The sequence below is a fragment of the Hibiscus syriacus genome, unplaced genomic scaffold (genome assembly GCF_006381635.1).
Source record: "Hibiscus syriacus cultivar Baekdansim isolate YM2019G1 unplaced genomic scaffold, ASM638163v2 tig00109926_pilon, whole genome shotgun sequence".
NCBI lineage: Eukaryota > Viridiplantae > Streptophyta > Magnoliopsida > Malvales > Malvaceae > Hibiscus > Hibiscus syriacus.
Window position 1 is genome coordinate 642,199 of NW_024062532.1, and position 17,734 is coordinate 659,932.

Sequence of the window (17,734 nt, forward strand, 5' to 3'; positions counted from 1 at the left end):
ATCATTAAGTTAAAAAATTGAATATTTATTATCTTATAATCATTGAGATTATTTAAAATAAAAAAATAAATTAATATTAATTAAAAAATTAAAAATGTTTTAAGTATATTTTTTTCATTTAAATTTATTATATGATTAAAATAATTTTATTATTTAAAAACAAATAAACCTTGAACGAAGTAGTAATGTGAACATTATCCTTAAACAAGTTTAATTCTCATTCTATGTAAATTTTGTGGATAAATTATAATTTTGGTCATTGGATTTTATCATTATATCTATTTTGGTTACCCAACTATAAAAGTTTCTAATTTTATTATCTAACTTTAGAATTTCATTCTTTTTGGTCATCCAACCGTTAATGTCTAACATCATTTAAAAAAATTTGGATAAATTTATGCAAAATGCCCTTGAACCTTTTCTTTCAAACCCATATTTTTGGACTCCCTTTGATTCACAAGTGCTAGAGTATTTTTATCCAAATTCAAATTACGGGGATATCAAGGAGAAGAAAAATGGCGATTCCAGGATGATCAGATATTGAAGATTACATATAGGATCAAGATAACGTCGACGCTTTGATTTGAGTTTTATCGATTTCGATAAAATTTTAAGGCAACCAAAATTAATAAGAAAGAAGGGAGTAAAAAGACTATTTTAGTACTGATTACATCGTAGATAATGATCTACTACGATCGAACAATGATGGAGAAGGATGTTGACCAATAAATAAAAATTAAATTCAAAGTTGGATAGTAAAATAATAATTTTTTTAAAGTTGGATGATCAAAAACATAAATACAATAACAATGAGTTGACTAAATGTATAATTTACCCTAAACTTTATCTATAATATATTTTGTACAAAGTTTCTTATATATAGTTATAGGTGTAATCTAATTATTATTTGTATAGGAATTATCTAATTATTATTTGTCCCCACGTAACGGTTTAACTATTTTTTTATTTAATTGCATCATATGTCCCCAAACTATCATTCTCATTTTAAATCGATCCTTAAATTTTTTTAATATTTCAATTTTATCCTTAAACTATGATTCTATTTCTAAATTAGTCCTTAAACTTTTAAACAATCTAATTTTATCCCTAAATTATGAACATCTTTCTAATTGACCCCCAAACTTCTAAATTTTCTAATTTCATCCCCAAATTCATCTAAATATGTAATTAGTTTCGGTCATAGTTTAACCTAAATTTTGTTTTTTTCTCAGACATATAATAATATAACTTGACCTAATAATTTTATTTACAAGGGATGTGAATAGTATATACATGTAGTTTGAGATAAAATTGGAATGTTAAAAAATTTTGAGGATCAATTTAGAATGAAGGTCATAGTTTGAGGATGAAATTGAAATGTTCAAAATGTTGAGGATTGATTTAAAATGATAGTCATAGTTTAAGGATGAAATTGGAATATTTAAAAATTTAGGGCTTAATTTAAAATCATACTTTAAGGATATGTGACACAATTAACTCTTTTTATATAAGAATTACCTCATTATTATTGAAGCATATGATTGGATCAAAACAATAGTTTTTTTTTTAAACCCACTTATATTTACTCTATTAATCAATTAATTTGAACAAATATTACTTATATTACCACTTTGTTTGAATCAACCCTTGTTGGTTCAAGTGGTAAGTAACTTAATATTTCTTAAGCAATGTCTCGAGTTCGAGTCATTGTGTATGCAGAAAATCTACGGAGAGACTCACCCATCAAAGATAGGTCTGCGACATGAGTCGATCCGAATCAGTCAAAAATAAAACCTTGAAACCGAGTAGACAACGAAAAAAATTTACCACTTTATTCGAATAATTTTTGGGCTTTCGTTGAGAACCCAATTCCTCTGGCGATGGGGCAAGTGTCTTGCATGCCTATCAAACTTGGAATTTGTTAATTTCCCTAGACATATTAAATTGTGATTATTAATGAATTATTTAAAATAAAAGATTTCAGATTTTATGTGATGTGAATCAAAATTTAGATGATAATTTTATAATTTTATATTATCGATTTAATGCGAATCAATGCATAATTTCATTAAAATAATTGATAAAAATGTATTTATTATTTATTAAAAAATAAATATATAATTATCTTCAAATTTCAACTCCATTTTTTATTAAATACAAAACTTCAATTCTTGTATATTCTAAGCTTCTAGGGAAGGCAAAGCTTAAAAAAGGTTTTAAACCTCCCTTTACCCTTTTTTTTATCTAATATTGCCCCACATTATTTATTAATCTTTATGATTTTTAAAAAAGTTTATAATTACTAATATTCCTTATTAATTAATTAATTTAGGAGCTCATCATGTTTTCAAACTCTCTTATTTTTTATCCTCCCAATAATATTAATTTTAAAATTTATATATCTATTAATATTATACATGTAATTTAAATCTAAAACTCATTTTTTTAGAAAATAAAATCTGACATACGATAATTCACAATGTGACATATAAATTAAGGGAAACTTTTGCCCTTGCAGTAGACTCAATTTATCACTTACGTCTTTATCGTATTTTCGACTCAATTTAGCTCTCGAAGTTACTCAATTGCATCATTCTATACCCTACCTCTAACTTAAAACTTTAAATTATAAACATAAACCATAACCCCATAACTTTTAAACCTTAAATCATAAACCCCAAATCATATCTTAAGATTTATAATTTAGAGTTTTAAGTTAATATTAGGATATAGAATGATACAATTATACAATTTTTAGGATTAAATTGATACCAAAATACGATAAGAACGAAAATAATAAATTAAGTCTATTACAGGAAATATGACCCTAAATCCTCTAAATCAAATACATAGAAGTATCATTGGTCTTGAAACAGAAAAAGTTTGGTCTGATCTATCGTATAGTTTCTTTATTTGAACCGATTTCTTATTCAATCAAATAAAGATAGGATAAACTATGCATTTAGTAATTAAACTATCAGTTTTAGTCCATTTTAGTGCTTAACTTTCAATTTTTTTCAAAACTATACATAACATTTACTTTTTATTTCATTTTAATATCCCGCCGTTAAAAACTTAACGCATTTAGTACCTAAACTATAAGTTTTAATCCGTTTTAATACCTAAACTTTTAAATTTTTTTCAAAACTCAACGTTAAATTTTGAATGAGGTACAAAAATGAAACAAAAAACTAAACAAAAACTAAAGTTTTTAATAGGGATGGACATGGGTTGGGTCGGGTCAGATTTTCGGTCCACCAAAGCCGACCCAAAAAATACACCCTTCCATCCGACCCCGGCCCAACTCAAAATAATATATCTATTAAAAAAATATTCAATAAAACTAGAGATTTAATTGAAAGAAAATAATATATAGAGTATTATTACAATTATCACTAAATATACAAGATAAAATTACAATATTTTTTTAGTCGAGTATTTTTCACCCTAAACCCGAACATAACTTAAAAAAAACCCAACCCGAACCCAAATTTTTTTAAAAAAAATCTAACACGATCGAGTCAGGTCAAAATCCATCAAGTTCGAGTCCTATGCCCATCCCTAGTTTTTTTAACGACGGGACTAAAATGAAATAAAAACTGAACTTTATGTATAACTTAAAAGAAATTAAAAGTTTAGATACTAAAACGGGCCAAAATCAATTTAAAACGGAAAGTGTAATTTACCCATAAAGATATAAAAAGATCGTTCCGGAAGATATACATTGATGATAAAATACCTTCTTTCTCAAGGAACCTTATTTGACAAAGCAAATATTTTCTTGTAAAGTTTACTTGTGTCTCAAGCCCCACAAAGAATGTAGGATGCCTATTTAAATGTTGTTAGTATCTAATACAACTTCCTTTGACTTATAAAATAAGACTCATCAACTCAAATTACTCATATCTTTTTGACCCGACTCGATCAAATACTCACCCCTAGCGATATCGACGGTCAACTCTTTTATAGCAAAGGTACAAAACAAAGCACATGATAGAGATACTATCATATCAAAGAACAATGCTCATTATTTTGTAGTACAAAAATGTATCCTGTGTAGTCTAATTTACTCTTGCAGATGACAGATTCGACCATCGGAATCCATTTACTATTGCAAATAATGTTTTTAATTCGAAATCAGATTTCGAAATGAACGAATTAAAAACTTACAGCATATTATAGAAACCAGAGAGATCTAACTTGTTATCCCTACCCTTATATCAAACTAATCTTAAATAAAACTAAAAGATGAGCCAAATACTGTCAAGAGTTGGTGCTGATCAGAACAATAACTTGACTTTTCACATTTACATTGCATGCTGAAGCTGAAGGTCAAAGGCAAGGGCAATAATTATACAGAGAAAGGGAATCGATTTCCAAAATTACACGCCATTTCAATAATACTAGTACTACCTTGATCGCCTACACCCCTTTACCTAATGTACTTGCATACACAGCTCCATGCGAATGCATCGTACCTACTCAGACGTACAAAACAAGGGGGAAAATGAATTGGTAACATCATAGATAACAAGGTTCTTTCAGTTGTTACCTCCTCGAACCCATCGTGCTGAGCCTGTCTTTGCCAACCCCGAAAAATAATCACCCACATTTGCAACGAATAGTGGATCTCTATCTTCAACTTCTACCTCATTAACATCACTATCAGTGCCATTTCCCTGATCTGTTTTCTCCAATTCTCGGGTTAGATCTTCCATAGTCTTCTTCAAACTAGATTTGCTCACCTGCCTGTCTCCTGTTGAGATCCCAACCATTGTAACCTTTGGAAGAAAGGGGTTGGATTCTAAGTTCTGCTTTTTGCATTCGTTTGATGCACTCTCCTCTCTGAAAGGACAAAAGAAGATGAATTTAACAGGTAAGATTAAAATAACGAAGACAGTTATATGAACAATAATTGTGGTGGCACCTTGCATCAGATATCTGTTTAGGTATCCGTCGTTTCAACCATGGAAACCGGAAATCTTGTCTCTGCCCATTCTCAGTTTTAAGATCATCGACTGATTTGATCTCTGAAGTGCCATTATCTGTTTCAGAATTGGAAAAGCATGTGGCTAACTCAGAGGCTCTTAGAAAAGAAGCAGCACTCCTGCAACAGGGAAAAAATTCCTTCAGAACTGCTTACTTTTGATGTAATTAGGAGGACAAGTTTACTGATCATGAAAATGAAATATAAGACCTGTTTACAATTGCAGAGCACATGAAAGATTGCAAATAATGCAATGCTTTGTTAACAGTAAAACTTTATTTAACCATGCAATGCTTTGTTAACAGTAAAACTTTATTTAACCATTCTAAAACCTCATCAAGGGACATGACTGGTTAATTTACTAAACAGTACATAAGTTCTATTTCGATGAAAATTTTTGGTTCAAGAAGTTAAGAAAAGCATACATCACTATTGTAAACACTTAACATCAATGAATGGAACTGATATATGGTTTACCTTCTCTCAAATGAATCAACCATATAAGGAAATTTTGGTTGAATGCCAGTGGCTCTCCGTAACCACCTATTGCCCAGGAGCACTTTGTCAACAGCATAGAGAAGTTGAATTTCAGCAGCCTTCGAAATGACACTTAGAGGTATGACAGGATGACCAACTTCATCCATAACTTCTTGAACCTGGGAGTTAAGGACAACACAGTCAAACAATTAACAACCCCATCATTACTGTTAAAAGAAAATAATGGACTAGGTGGATCCAACATTGTCTCCTATTTCTCTTGAAGGCCTATGTTGATGTTGGTTGTCCTTACGGTACTAATATGCAGTAGATTCTTTGACATCCATACAATTGAGTGGACAAAATAGATGAGAATCCCACATGATACCGGAAAATACTACTACAAATAAAGAAAAAAACTACATCTATTTCTCACAAGGCTCTAGAAATTGAAAATAGGGTAAAATTTGACTGAAAAGTGATAACAGTTTAACATTCCAGGATTTGACCCATCTCACAAAACACAATCTCTAAAATCCACTACATGGAGAATATTTCACAATGCAAATCTTAGGACTAGGAAGCCGCACCTCTGGAGGCTCCCACATGCCATCTCCAATTTCTTCAATCACTTCAGCTGCCAAATTATCATCAATTACATCCCGTCGACGTTGCATGTGGCGAGTTTGAATTAAAGCATCGAAGTGCTGATCAACAGAATCTTCAAGAATATTGTCCAGCATGTTTTTATCAAAGAAGTATGGAGTATACCTGATGAAAGGAACAGTGAGCTACACAAGCATCAAACTATACAAATTCCCATATGAGAAGCAGAGGGAACTCTGTGCAATAAAAATAAAAAACTTTTTGATTGACACAACAATGTGCAAAACACCATTTAATCCCATCTGTAGTAGCTATTGCAATATCCAAATTTTGAGCACCAAAAACAGGAACACCATCAACCTTTCTCCTTTCACCATTTTGTGGGATTGTCTTAAGAAGCTTGTTGGCTGCCTTTACCTGAGAGAGCAGAAAATGTCCTCTTAAAGAAAATGTCAATGTATCATAAAGGCCAAACTGAAATAAATTCGTACCTGTTTCTCATTAGGAACAAACTGAAATAAGTGAGGCTTTTCCTGGACAAGAATATAATGATAATATTAAAATTAGGTTTTGGAACAACACCAGAAAATGTAAAGCCAATACACGCACAATATGCAAAATCATATATTATACGGAAAAGACATGCAAAATCATACATTATAACAATCCACTCAACCAAAGCAATCCAATTCTTCAGGATGACTACATAAATAATGTTCCCTAATGTGCACCATATAAGGGTAAAACCTTCATAAATTTCCCACAGGATTATTCATTCGCCGGGACATTCTTATTTCACATTTTACATGTAGTAAAACTGTAAAAGTTTAAAATTAGACGGTACAGCAAGGAACAAAATGAGAAATCAGAAGAAAAATGGTTATTGCATACACTAAGATGCTGTAGAGAATGCTAAAGAAATACCGTATATGATTCAATAGCATCTATATTCATCTCATTTTTACTCCCACAACATTAATTTAAGTACTTACTTAATAATCAAGCAACATTTTGGATTCAATACACATGAAGATGCTTCAATTGAATTGGTTTAGCTTTACCTTGAAATGCTCATAAGCTAAATCAAGACGACAAGCACCCACGACTCCACTAGGAATATTAAGGTGTTTGACATAATTAACTAAGGAAAAAAAAGGTCCTGTTAGATTGCAATTTTTTTTCACTTCTTCCAACCAAAAGAAGCTTGGCTAAACTGATTACCAAAGCTAAGAAGCAAAAACCATACCTGCATCACCTAAATCCATGAAAAAACGAAAAACAGGGCCATTCCTTTCGCTCTTTGTAATGTTTGCAAATATCTTCTTAAGCCACTGCGGAGTTCTATACATCAATACAGACAAAAGACTTCAAATTATACGATAGAAAACCAATCTTTTATAAGCTTTTGCAGTACTAAATTCCTTTTTTTTAGATTTCTTTCCAATCCTATCAATTCTAAAACGAAGAGTGAATTTTAAAAATAGATGGATGAATTAAGGTAAAGAATAAAGACCTCTTAGAAATGAAGGGAATATCGAAGTGAGTTGAAACAGCCATAAGACCAGTGCCGGAGAGATCACACATGCTAAACACTTGGCCAACGAAGGCGGGGCCACCACTTTTTCCATTGGAAGTGACTCCCGAAACCCTGACTTTTGACGAGAAGCCGGGGCTGGACTCGGCCGAAGACACGCCCTTGATTGTGGACTTGGAAGAGACGGAGTCATGTTGAGTTGACTCGAAGGGCGAGGGAGTGAGGTGGAGCGGAGAGTCGGCTAACAGAAAAGGAGGAACGGAGATTTTGGAAGGTGGAAAGTACGGTGTCGTTTTGGGATTGGACATGACAGAGAAGATAGAGGCGGCGGTTGTGTTGAGGAATTTGGTAAGGCCGCAGTGGAGTTGGTGGTGCGGTGGCTCCGCCGGTGAGACCATCGTTTTGGTTTTGGCCGACTTTTCTATTCGTCGATTGGGTCGATAATATCGTTCAAATAGAGATAAAATAGAGCGCCTCCCCGACCTTTGTTAGTGGAACGATACAATTTGCAATTTTCGTTTTGGGTAAATTAAATAAATGATCACTAATATTTAATTGATATTTTTGGCTAAAATTTCAAAACTAACAATTTAAGTCACTAATGTTATCTATTTATAACAAACTGATCACTCGACATAAACAATCGTTTGCGTTAGTGACAACAAAGATGGACCAAACCTAGCCTGATATAACAATTCTTTTACTAACAAGATCGCTGGGTTCGTGCATTGATACAAAATATTATGACATGAGAAAGGGTTGTTCATCCTTACCATATAGCTTTGCTTAACTTGCTCCTGAGATCGAATATATCGCACTTAACTATCAAGGCCAAGGCTTACCGGATATAAATAAAACTATCAATCGATCAAGAAGTTATATGTTTAGCTTCAGCAGTGTATGTATTTGAACTTGCTTCAGCTTCCTCATGCTTTAAAATCGAATTTTTTCCTGTTTCCTTGTCCTCAACGACACCTTTCGCAACTACATCAAATTCCTGCAAACTCGAATTCTTTCTAGCTTCATTGTCTCCGATGACTGACTGCCGGAGGTATTCCACGAAAACTGCTCTCAATCCTGGCGTTGGGGGCAGCCTACTACCCTATCTCCCCTTACCCCATTGCATATGAGAATAGGATTTTGTTGTTGTTGTTGTTCATTGTCTCCGGTGACACCTTTGGCAAATTTATCATGTTCTTGTAGCTGCTTTACTTCATTTGAACTTGCTTCCACTTCCTCGTACTCTAAACTCGATTTGTCTTCAGTTTCCTTGTCCTCGGCGATGCCTTTGGCGGTTGTATCGAATTCCTGTAGCTGCTTTACTCGGATCTGACACGCTTTCCTTTGATGTACCGATATTCCCATTTTGGTGGTGGATATTTCTTCTTTAATTTGTCATACTTGTCCCACATGCCCAACTTCTGGAAGACATTTCCAACCATTGAAACAACTGATATACTCGGTTTGACACCAAGCTCTTCCATGTCAGCAAATACCTGTAAAAGTATCATGTTGGTTACGTTAGTAGGCGTGGAGAAGCTTAGAGCATCCATCACTCACTCATAGGGCAATTACTAAGGCTCTGCTTTTTTATCGTTTTTTTATCCTTTTTTTTATCTATAGATGATTTAAAGCCAAGCTGATTATCATTTTTTTATCGATAGATGATTTAAAACACGAGGAAATGAAGACTGCCGTGTATCGTATTCACAAAGAAAAGCACCGAAACAGGATGGTTAAAGATTTGAAGTTACTGGAGCACTGGAGTTTGCACCCTAAGGTGTTCCAATACCACATTATTTTCATTTTTCACAAAGCATCTCAACTCGGCTACATGGAGTTCCTAAGGGAATGGAAAACCGGACTTGAGTTCAGAATTTAATGCAGTAAATTGCTTACGAGAAATCAATGGAAGATAGAAGAAACGCCCAACCTACACATTCAAATTACGATAAAGAACATCATTGTAACAAGAGTCTCGAATGAGATGACAATACAATACCTCAAACATCTTCTCGTGCATGTCCTTGTGGTAATACATCGAAATCATTTTATCAAAGAAAATACACGGGGTGCCTTCTAAATTATCAGAAAACAGTTTGGCCCACAGCTATTCAGCCTCTTCCAGTCTCCCGTCCTCCGCTAAAGCATTCAGTAAGGTGAAATATGTTCCCATCGTTCTTCCTTGACCTTTGCTTAGCATCCACTTTATCACCTGCAAGTGCACTTCCCTAGACTTACCGCTTTCGAATGTAGAAAGCCGAAACCAAAGATAAAATTAAAGAGAAGTTAAAAAAACAAACTGAAATGAATGATGGTTACCTGAATTATTCTCTTCCACTCTTTTCATTCTGAAGAATCTTCAATGCTTTCTTCACTATAATTAGAGGGAACTCTAGTTCCCATGCGATAAAGGAGTCGACAGCCCCGTACACTTCTTCCTTGACATTTGATAATTGCTTTACCTAAACAAGCACAAGCAACAATAGATTACTACCATCTCAAGATTGCTATAAAACGAATTGAATTTACATCGATCGTTACACACACGAGTTTACTCTACCACGAAACTCAGCTTAACTCGATCAATCAAGAATCAGCTAACAACTAGGATATCTGTTCTGCTAACATTTGATTTGGAAAAGCAAAGAACTCACACAATCAACAAGCTTTACTGATTTTGAGACAGTCCCAATTCTCTTCTTCGATTTCCATTCTCGAGGATATCGAGGTCTTGGACCTTTAGCAGCGCATACCTGAAAATCATTGAATTTTAAAAGATTTCACAGTTCATACATCTTTCATGTAATACCGAAGGTTCAACTGAAAACATACCACGGTACTCCTAGGTCTCTGGGTTATTTTAACTGATTCCAATCTTTTAGTAATAAGTGGCAGAGCATATCTACAACAAAGCATCCTGGTATAATGCAAAACCAGAAAGAAAATGAAGAAATATTGATTAATTATGGTAGCACTATTGATCGTTAGCTAAAAAATTATTCCATCATTTTCTCAGCAACCAAACACGGTTACTCCAATGAGACGGAAACTGGCAGAGGCGTACCACCGGCTTGAGAGTTCGAGGGTTTAAGAGACAGCAGATTTCAATGTTGTAGTCCTGGGAGATGGCTTCAATGCCTTCGATATTGAAGATATTTTCCCCCCTTGCTCCGATTTTCTTTTTCTTCTGATTTTCTACTTGTCCAAACAAGGTGTCATCTAAGTTCATAGCTTATTTGTCTTCTCGGCAAAATCAGAGCAATAATGCTCTTAAAATAAATAGGGTAAACTATGCATTTAGTATTTAAACTATCAGTTTTAATCTGTTTTAGTATTTAAACTTTATTTTTTTCAAAACCATACCTAATGTTTAGTTTTTGTTTCATTTTAGTATCCGCCGTTGAAAACTTAATACTTTTAGTATCTAAACTATCAATTTTAATCCGTTTTAGTACCTAAACTTTTATTTTTTTTCAAAACTTAACGCTAATTTTTGAATGGGGTACTAAAATGAAACAAATACTAAACTTTAGGTATGTTTTGAAAAGAAATTGAAAGTTTAGGTATTAAATTAACCAAAACTGATAATTTAAGTACTAAACGTATAATTTACCCAAAAAATATTGAGAAATGGGTATGAGTTTTTTTCCGATTAATCAAAATTGATTATAAGTAGTAGTATTTGTTTTAAAAACTCCCAATCATTTGATAATGAACATTTAAATACTCTATAATTGTTGATCGGAGAAACCTTATCAGGAATCCTTATATGGCTCTTATTTTGGATTTTTTAGGAGGATTGAAAAAAATTCAAAAGACCAGAGATCAAATTTAAAATTAACAATTTTGTTAACGTGTCATGTTAACAATCTAACGGGAGTTATAATTCAAATAACCAGAATGTCATAACTCGAAAATGTAAGTGATCAAAATATCATAACTAGAAAACATAAGCGATCAAAACCAATATTTTCAAAACTTGTGGCCGAAACAGAACAGACCGAAAATAAAAAGGCACCATATATGTAGTTTACCCAAATACCAGATTAAATATACCTCATCTCCTCATTTGCTCTTCGAAGGAGAACGATCGCTTTGTGCATCAGCTATGGCCGTCCCATTCCCCGATGCTGCAAATTTCTACTCCTCCTCCGTACACCGTAACTCGCCTCTCTGTACTTCACCTTGCCGCTTTTACATTTTCGGAAGTCATGAAGTAGCTCAACTCAACTGAGTCGCAACGAACAACTCGATATGTTTAGCTTTTATTTAAGTTTTCTTGCATTTTCTTTACCGCCAAACAGAGACTTAATCATTTTTGTGTGTGTATGTTGTGCATTTTATTGTTTGTGTTGGTTCTCGTCCTACATGCAGCTCGGGGAGGTTACTGGTTGCCATGTCACCTATCGCCGGCTATTTCGCTGTGGCAGCTTTAGCGTAACTTGGTACTAAGTTTAATTCATCTTTTTCCTTTAAGTTTTTCCATCTCTCCTACTGAGCACACCAATGGAAAAAAGTTTTTTTTCTATCTCTCTACTTTTCTACTCCTTCAATTTTCCATCTTTTCGATTAGCTTTCCATCTTGCTAAGTGAACCTAAGAGTTGTTTGCAGGAATGCATTTGGAAGACTAAATAGGGCTTCCCTTTTGAGAAGGATAAAAAATAACATTCGAGCAACAACAGAGCATTTAGGTTCAGCATCTGATCCTGCAAAGCTGAATGGACGGCCCCGTTACCATCCGTTTGAGGAGATTGGTGAGTCTACGTCTAAAAATAGTGGTGATGCTACACTCACAGCTGCAGAAACCTCTAGGACGATCATTGAGGTATTGCATTCAGTGTTGTTTATGGAATCAGCTTCCATACAAACGACTTTAATGTGAATAACATGTTTGTTTATTGTATCCATGTTATTGTTGAAGAATAATTAGATACCTTTATGCATTTTGGTTTGGTCAACATTTGAAATATGTACTCTTATGCTTCTGGTTCCCGCTTTTCAGCCTGTTCGAACGGCTAATGTTGGCTGTAGTATGTCATTTTCAGGTGAATAGTAAAGCAACAGTAATGTTTTCGGGGATGTTTAATGGTGACGTTCATGAAAATATTATGTGGCCAGACTTGCCTTATGCAACTGATGAACATGGAAGTAAGTTGACTATTCCTATTTCAAGTATTTGAGCCTGACAGCCTCGGTTGGCAAATTGAAGTTGTTCTCTGATGCCTTACAGATGTATACCTGCAAGTGAAAAGTGATGAAGATATTTTGCAAAGTCTTACTGTAGAAAATAACTTTGTGGTATGCAACATTTTTCTTTCTGACAATTTTGCTAATGCATGACTTGCATGCATGTCTCAAGACGGTATTTAGATCTTGCATGCAGTTTCCACTTTTCCAATTTGACATTAGCGTTGTTTGTCCATGTAACCCGTTCATAATTGATTCTTGAGATATGTATTGCATGTTCTATTTAATATCCTTGATCTGACGTTTTAATGTCTGTTATCATTCTAACTTGCAAATGGGCCTCGTTTTGAATTGAGTTGCTGTCCAACATGAAAAAATGTTTTTAAACGAGTCTCCGTTTTTTTTACTGTGTCCTTAAAGCTTATTTAGTTCATATGATGCATCAAGTCATTGTAGGATTTGACACTACAGAAATCATGAAGGAAATCGAGTTATCAAGTCCATCAGAAGTTGATTTGGAATTGAGGAAATTGATGATGATATTGATATTGAAGATGAAGATGATGATGATGATGATGATGATGAAGATTATGATGAGGTTTGAACTATTCCCTTCTCCCTTTTCCTTCCAAATTAACTTATGCATGAATTTAGCTTTTCCTTTCAAATATTAATTTGTATTTTGTAGGAGTGGATTTCTGCTTTTGAAGATGAAGATGATCAAGATGATTCTGATGGGACTCTTGGAGACTGGGCGAAATTGGAGACAATGCGTTCATCTCATCCTATGTACTTTGCCAAAAGTTAAGCGAGGTAATGGCACTTTATTTTTAATGCTAAAAGCAAATTAGCCTGGAAACAGAGTTAGGAAGACAACTTTAAGTAAAATCCAAGTTCATAGCTATATAACATTTACTAACACGTATGAAGTTTAAGTGCCTTACCCCAAGGTTGCGTCCATATCTACAAGAAAAGATCTTTTCTGCATGGTGTGTTACAACTTACAACAATGTTTTCCCAATGGGTTACTCTTAATTTATGTTTTGCAGGTTGCATCAGATGATCCTATAGACTGGATGGAACAACCTTCGGATGGTTTAGCAATCCAAGGTCTTCTAAGGCCTGCCTTCACTGATGAACATTCTGAAATTCAGAAGCATATATCTATCAACCAGTCTTGTAGTTCTGATACAAGTTTGGCTGAGAGTTGAGGGAGACAAAGTAGAAGAGTTTGGCATAATTAATGGTCACGGAAATGAATCAGAATTACCAGGAGATAGTTTAACAACAGAATCAGAGAAAAAATGAAATCTCAACAAACAGGTCTTCACTTTACAAATTAGAGATGATCAAAATTCAGCTAATCACAGCTCATGGCCATCAGGTTTGTAAAAGGATTTCATTTTCAGGGGTTCTCATTCCTTTCTCCGGTAATTTTGGTTTTATTAACGTATGAGCATCTGCATTACGTGTGTGAGAGTTATTAGCAAAGGTTATGGTCTCATATTTCTCAGGTCGAATAGCCATGCTGGTAGTTGATGTGCATTGTATATCGCAGTAATCAAGATACATTCTTTTATAAATATATGATCATTCCTTGGAATGATTTAAGTGCTACTAAGTCCAGCATTTTGTCAAGATGGTATAAGTTACCCCCAACGATAGGTTGAGAGCAACTTCCGTAGAAGACCTCCGGCAATTATGAATTGCCCACAGTGGGACTCGATTCCACAACCACAAGGTTAAGAGCCTTGCGCTCTACCAACTGAGCTGGACATACAATTCGATCGATGATTATTTATATTCATAGTAATTTACTCTAAATAATATACAATTACAAATTGCAATTCAACGTTCACGAAAGACAATAATTAATCCAAAAATAAAATTGACCCAATCTGAACTCAATTCGTATCTTATAAAGATCCCACTTGAATTTTATATGCCAATGATGTGACCCGATCTAAACGAGATCTGCCTGAAGTCTATCTGAATCTGAATTAACTTGATCTTTAACTGCTCCAGACCTGAACTGTTTTGACATGAACTGACATCAATCCGAATTGAAAGTAACTCGACCTGAACCCGAACTAAATCTGATGTCAAATCAACCTGAAAATGACCTGACCTGATTTGATCTGACCCGACCTCATCTGAATTGAAGCATCAAATTAACCTGACTTGACATGTATCCGATTTTACCCAACTTGATAGGATCTGACTGAAATCTTAATGGTCACCTAATTTTCCATAAATGGAAAAGGCAGAATCACAAAACATCATGTAACTCTTACCCATTGCAAACCCTTAAAGTAGCTCATTTTTAGTTTAAAAAGCTGATAGGTTGGTTGAACCGATAAGTAGTTTGATATCGTTAAAGCAAGTCTCGAGTTCAAGTCTTTGTGTATGTAGAAAATCCCCGATAAAAGACTCACCCATCAAAATCAAATAACTGATGTGGGCCAATCCAGATTAATCAAGACGAAACTCTAGAATCGAGTTAGAGAAAAAAGCCATTGTTTTAATTATTTCTAGGTTTCCATATGCTCATTTGTTTGATTAAGAATCGAGTTAGAGAAAAAGCCATTGTTTTAATTATTTCTAGGTTTCCATATGCTCATTTGTTTTGATTAAGAATGTAAGGATGTGTCACATCATTACCTGAAATCATCCATATTTACCATAAGTTTATGGGTTAAGTGTTTTCACCTGTTCTCCCACCTGCTCCTCTCCACATCTATTTGGCATTTAGGATAACAATTAATAATCACACAAATAAAGTTCTTGTGGCGTCATTACCCACAAATTATGTAACAAATTAATGGCTCGAATGGCACAAATCATGTTTTGCTGACACCATTTATAAATGGCACACCCACTATGTTGGATCCAAAAAAAATGTATACCAACAGTACATGTAAACAAAAATAGTGATCAACGGGGTTGATTCAAGTGATAAGCAGTTTGATATCACTTAAGTAAAGTTTTAGGTTCGAATCCTTATGTATGTAGAAAATCCTTGCGGGAGACTCACCTATTAAAACTAGGTGTACGACCCGTATTGGTCCGGATTAGTCAGAACGAAATCTTGAAACTGGAGTCCATAAAAGAAACAAAACAAAAGTAGTGGCTTAAACACATAGGTGATTAATCAACTAAGTTTTATACTCGAATATTTTTTTTAAAAATAAATTCTTTTTAAATTTTAGTGATTGAATTGGTGACTAAATTTAGTAAGGACTTGTTTTAGTAATGGATTGTTTTTAGGTGATTTGTTTTTGTTTTGTTTTTTTTAATAAAATCACTTTTACATAGAATAGAGATCTCTATCGATCGGATTAGATCGAGATTCGATTTTGAAAATTTTCAAACCCGAGATCGGTCCCAACCATCTCACAGCAAATTATCAATTTGTAATAAATAATAATATGGCTTAAGGCTCCCTTTTGCTACGGTAGTAAATTCAATTTATCATTTTTTCTCCTATCATGTTTTCGCATCAATTTAGTCCTCAAAGTTGTTTAATTGCATGATTTTATACACTACACCTAACTTAAAACCTTGAATTATAAACTCTTAAGGTTTATGGTTTAGCTGTTATGAGTCATGGATGCAATTGAACAACTTCGAGGACTAAATTAATGCTGAAATACAATAGGGACGAAAGTGATAAATTGAGTCTACTACAGGGGCAAAAGTTTACCCTTTTACCTAATAATAATAATATAAGTTTATATATTAATTACATTTAAATACAAATATTTTACTTTATTTGACCTATTCCTCTTTTGATTAAGCTAAAGTGATTAGTAGCATCAATTCTAAATACTCTCAATCATTTGACAATAAACGTTCAATCACCATTGAAGTTGTTAATGTTTAAATCCGTAACCTCTAAAAATAATAACGATTTCTTTAACTACCGAGGTAAGATGGTTCGTGCTTATTCTCCAATAATATTTACTATTAGTAGTGTTACATTATTGTTATAAAATAATATTATAAAACCAAACGAAATAATGTTATCTTAAGATCTTACATTCCTTGAAAACTAAGTGTATGCTAATAATATTATATATATGACACCAATAAAAAATTTGTAAAAGAATATATATGGATCAGGATGATCAAGGAATAATGTTGCCCCCAAAATAATATTTATATATTTGAATCAATTGTTTGCTTCTTACACGGCTAAGGAAAGGCGTTACCGAAAATGTTAATGTTTTTTTAATATTTCCGCTAAAACGTTACCTAAAATATTATTTTTTTACTGGAAATGTTAATTTCGCTACCTAATTTCCGGTAGAAAAACCGGTAGAAAAAATAACATTTTGGATAGCTCCCAATATTAACATTTCTGGTAGAAAAAATAATGTTTTAGGTAGCGTTTTACCGAAAATATTAAAAAAATATTAATATTTCTGGTAGTATCTTTCTTTTGCCGTATATTAGTTCTGCAGTACCTAAGGCATCTCGGATTTAGAGGTGGCTTAATAGGTAAACTAATCTAATATTATTAATAAAAATGTAAGAATGTAATAATAATTAGGGTAGAGTACACAAATGGTCCCCACTATAGGATAATATTTTATTGAATCCTTTGATTATTAAAAGTTACAAAATGATCTCTCAACTATGAACTTTCTTTTTTGAGTCCCTCAACTATTAAAAGTTACAAAATAGTCACTCAACTATTCAATATATTCTAAACTCGTCATTTTTCATTAGAAATTTAACAGCTGACTGAGTTGAACGTTAACATGTTGACTGAGTTATGATAGTCATTTGAGATTATGAGATCATATTTTATCATATCTCAGTCAGCAAGTTAATGTACAACTCATATTGCAGTCAAAATTTTAACAAAAAATGACGAGTTTGGGGCATAATTAATAGTTGGGTGACCATTCTGTAACTTTTAATAGTCGAGGGACTA

The 17,734-nt window shown here is 33.4% G+C and overlaps 1 protein-coding gene and 2 pseudogenes across 3 annotated transcripts in view; 1 reads left to right on the forward strand and 2 right to left on the reverse strand.

The window, feature by feature from the left end:
• LOC120210640 overlaps window positions 1–8,085 on the reverse strand; it is a 28,938-nt gene extending 20,853 nt beyond the window's left edge. The window contains exons 1-9 of one of the 3 annotated variants that reach the window (XM_039209339.1): window positions 7,584–8,085; window positions 7,317–7,411; window positions 7,132–7,211; window positions 6,562–6,603; window positions 6,360–6,487; window positions 6,055–6,235; window positions 5,465–5,643; window positions 4,928–5,107; window positions 4,521–4,845 (exon numbers count right to left, since the gene is read on the reverse strand). In XM_039209339.1, the coding sequence (XP_039065270.1) occupies window positions 4,542–4,845; window positions 4,928–5,107; window positions 5,465–5,643; window positions 6,055–6,235; window positions 6,360–6,487; window positions 6,562–6,603; window positions 7,132–7,211; window positions 7,317–7,411; window positions 7,584–8,002 (1,608 nt within the window). In that variant the 5' untranslated portion in view covers window positions 8,003–8,085 and the 3' untranslated portion in view covers window positions 4,521–4,541. Of the gene's footprint in view, window positions 1–4,277; window positions 4,846–4,927; window positions 5,108–5,464; window positions 5,644–6,054; window positions 6,236–6,359; window positions 6,488–6,561; window positions 6,604–7,131; window positions 7,212–7,316; window positions 7,476–7,583 lie in introns of those variants that run through there. The other 2 variants (XM_039209341.1, XM_039209340.1) reach the window with 2 other exon arrangements.
• A 558-nt stretch (window positions 8,086–8,643) lies between these two features.
• On the reverse strand, window positions 8,644–10,828 carry LOC120210641 (annotated as a pseudogene).
• Window positions 10,829–11,715: 887 nt separating this feature from the next.
• On the forward strand, window positions 11,716–14,130 carry LOC120210736 (annotated as a pseudogene).
• Window positions 14,131–17,734: the final 3,604 nt, after the last annotated feature.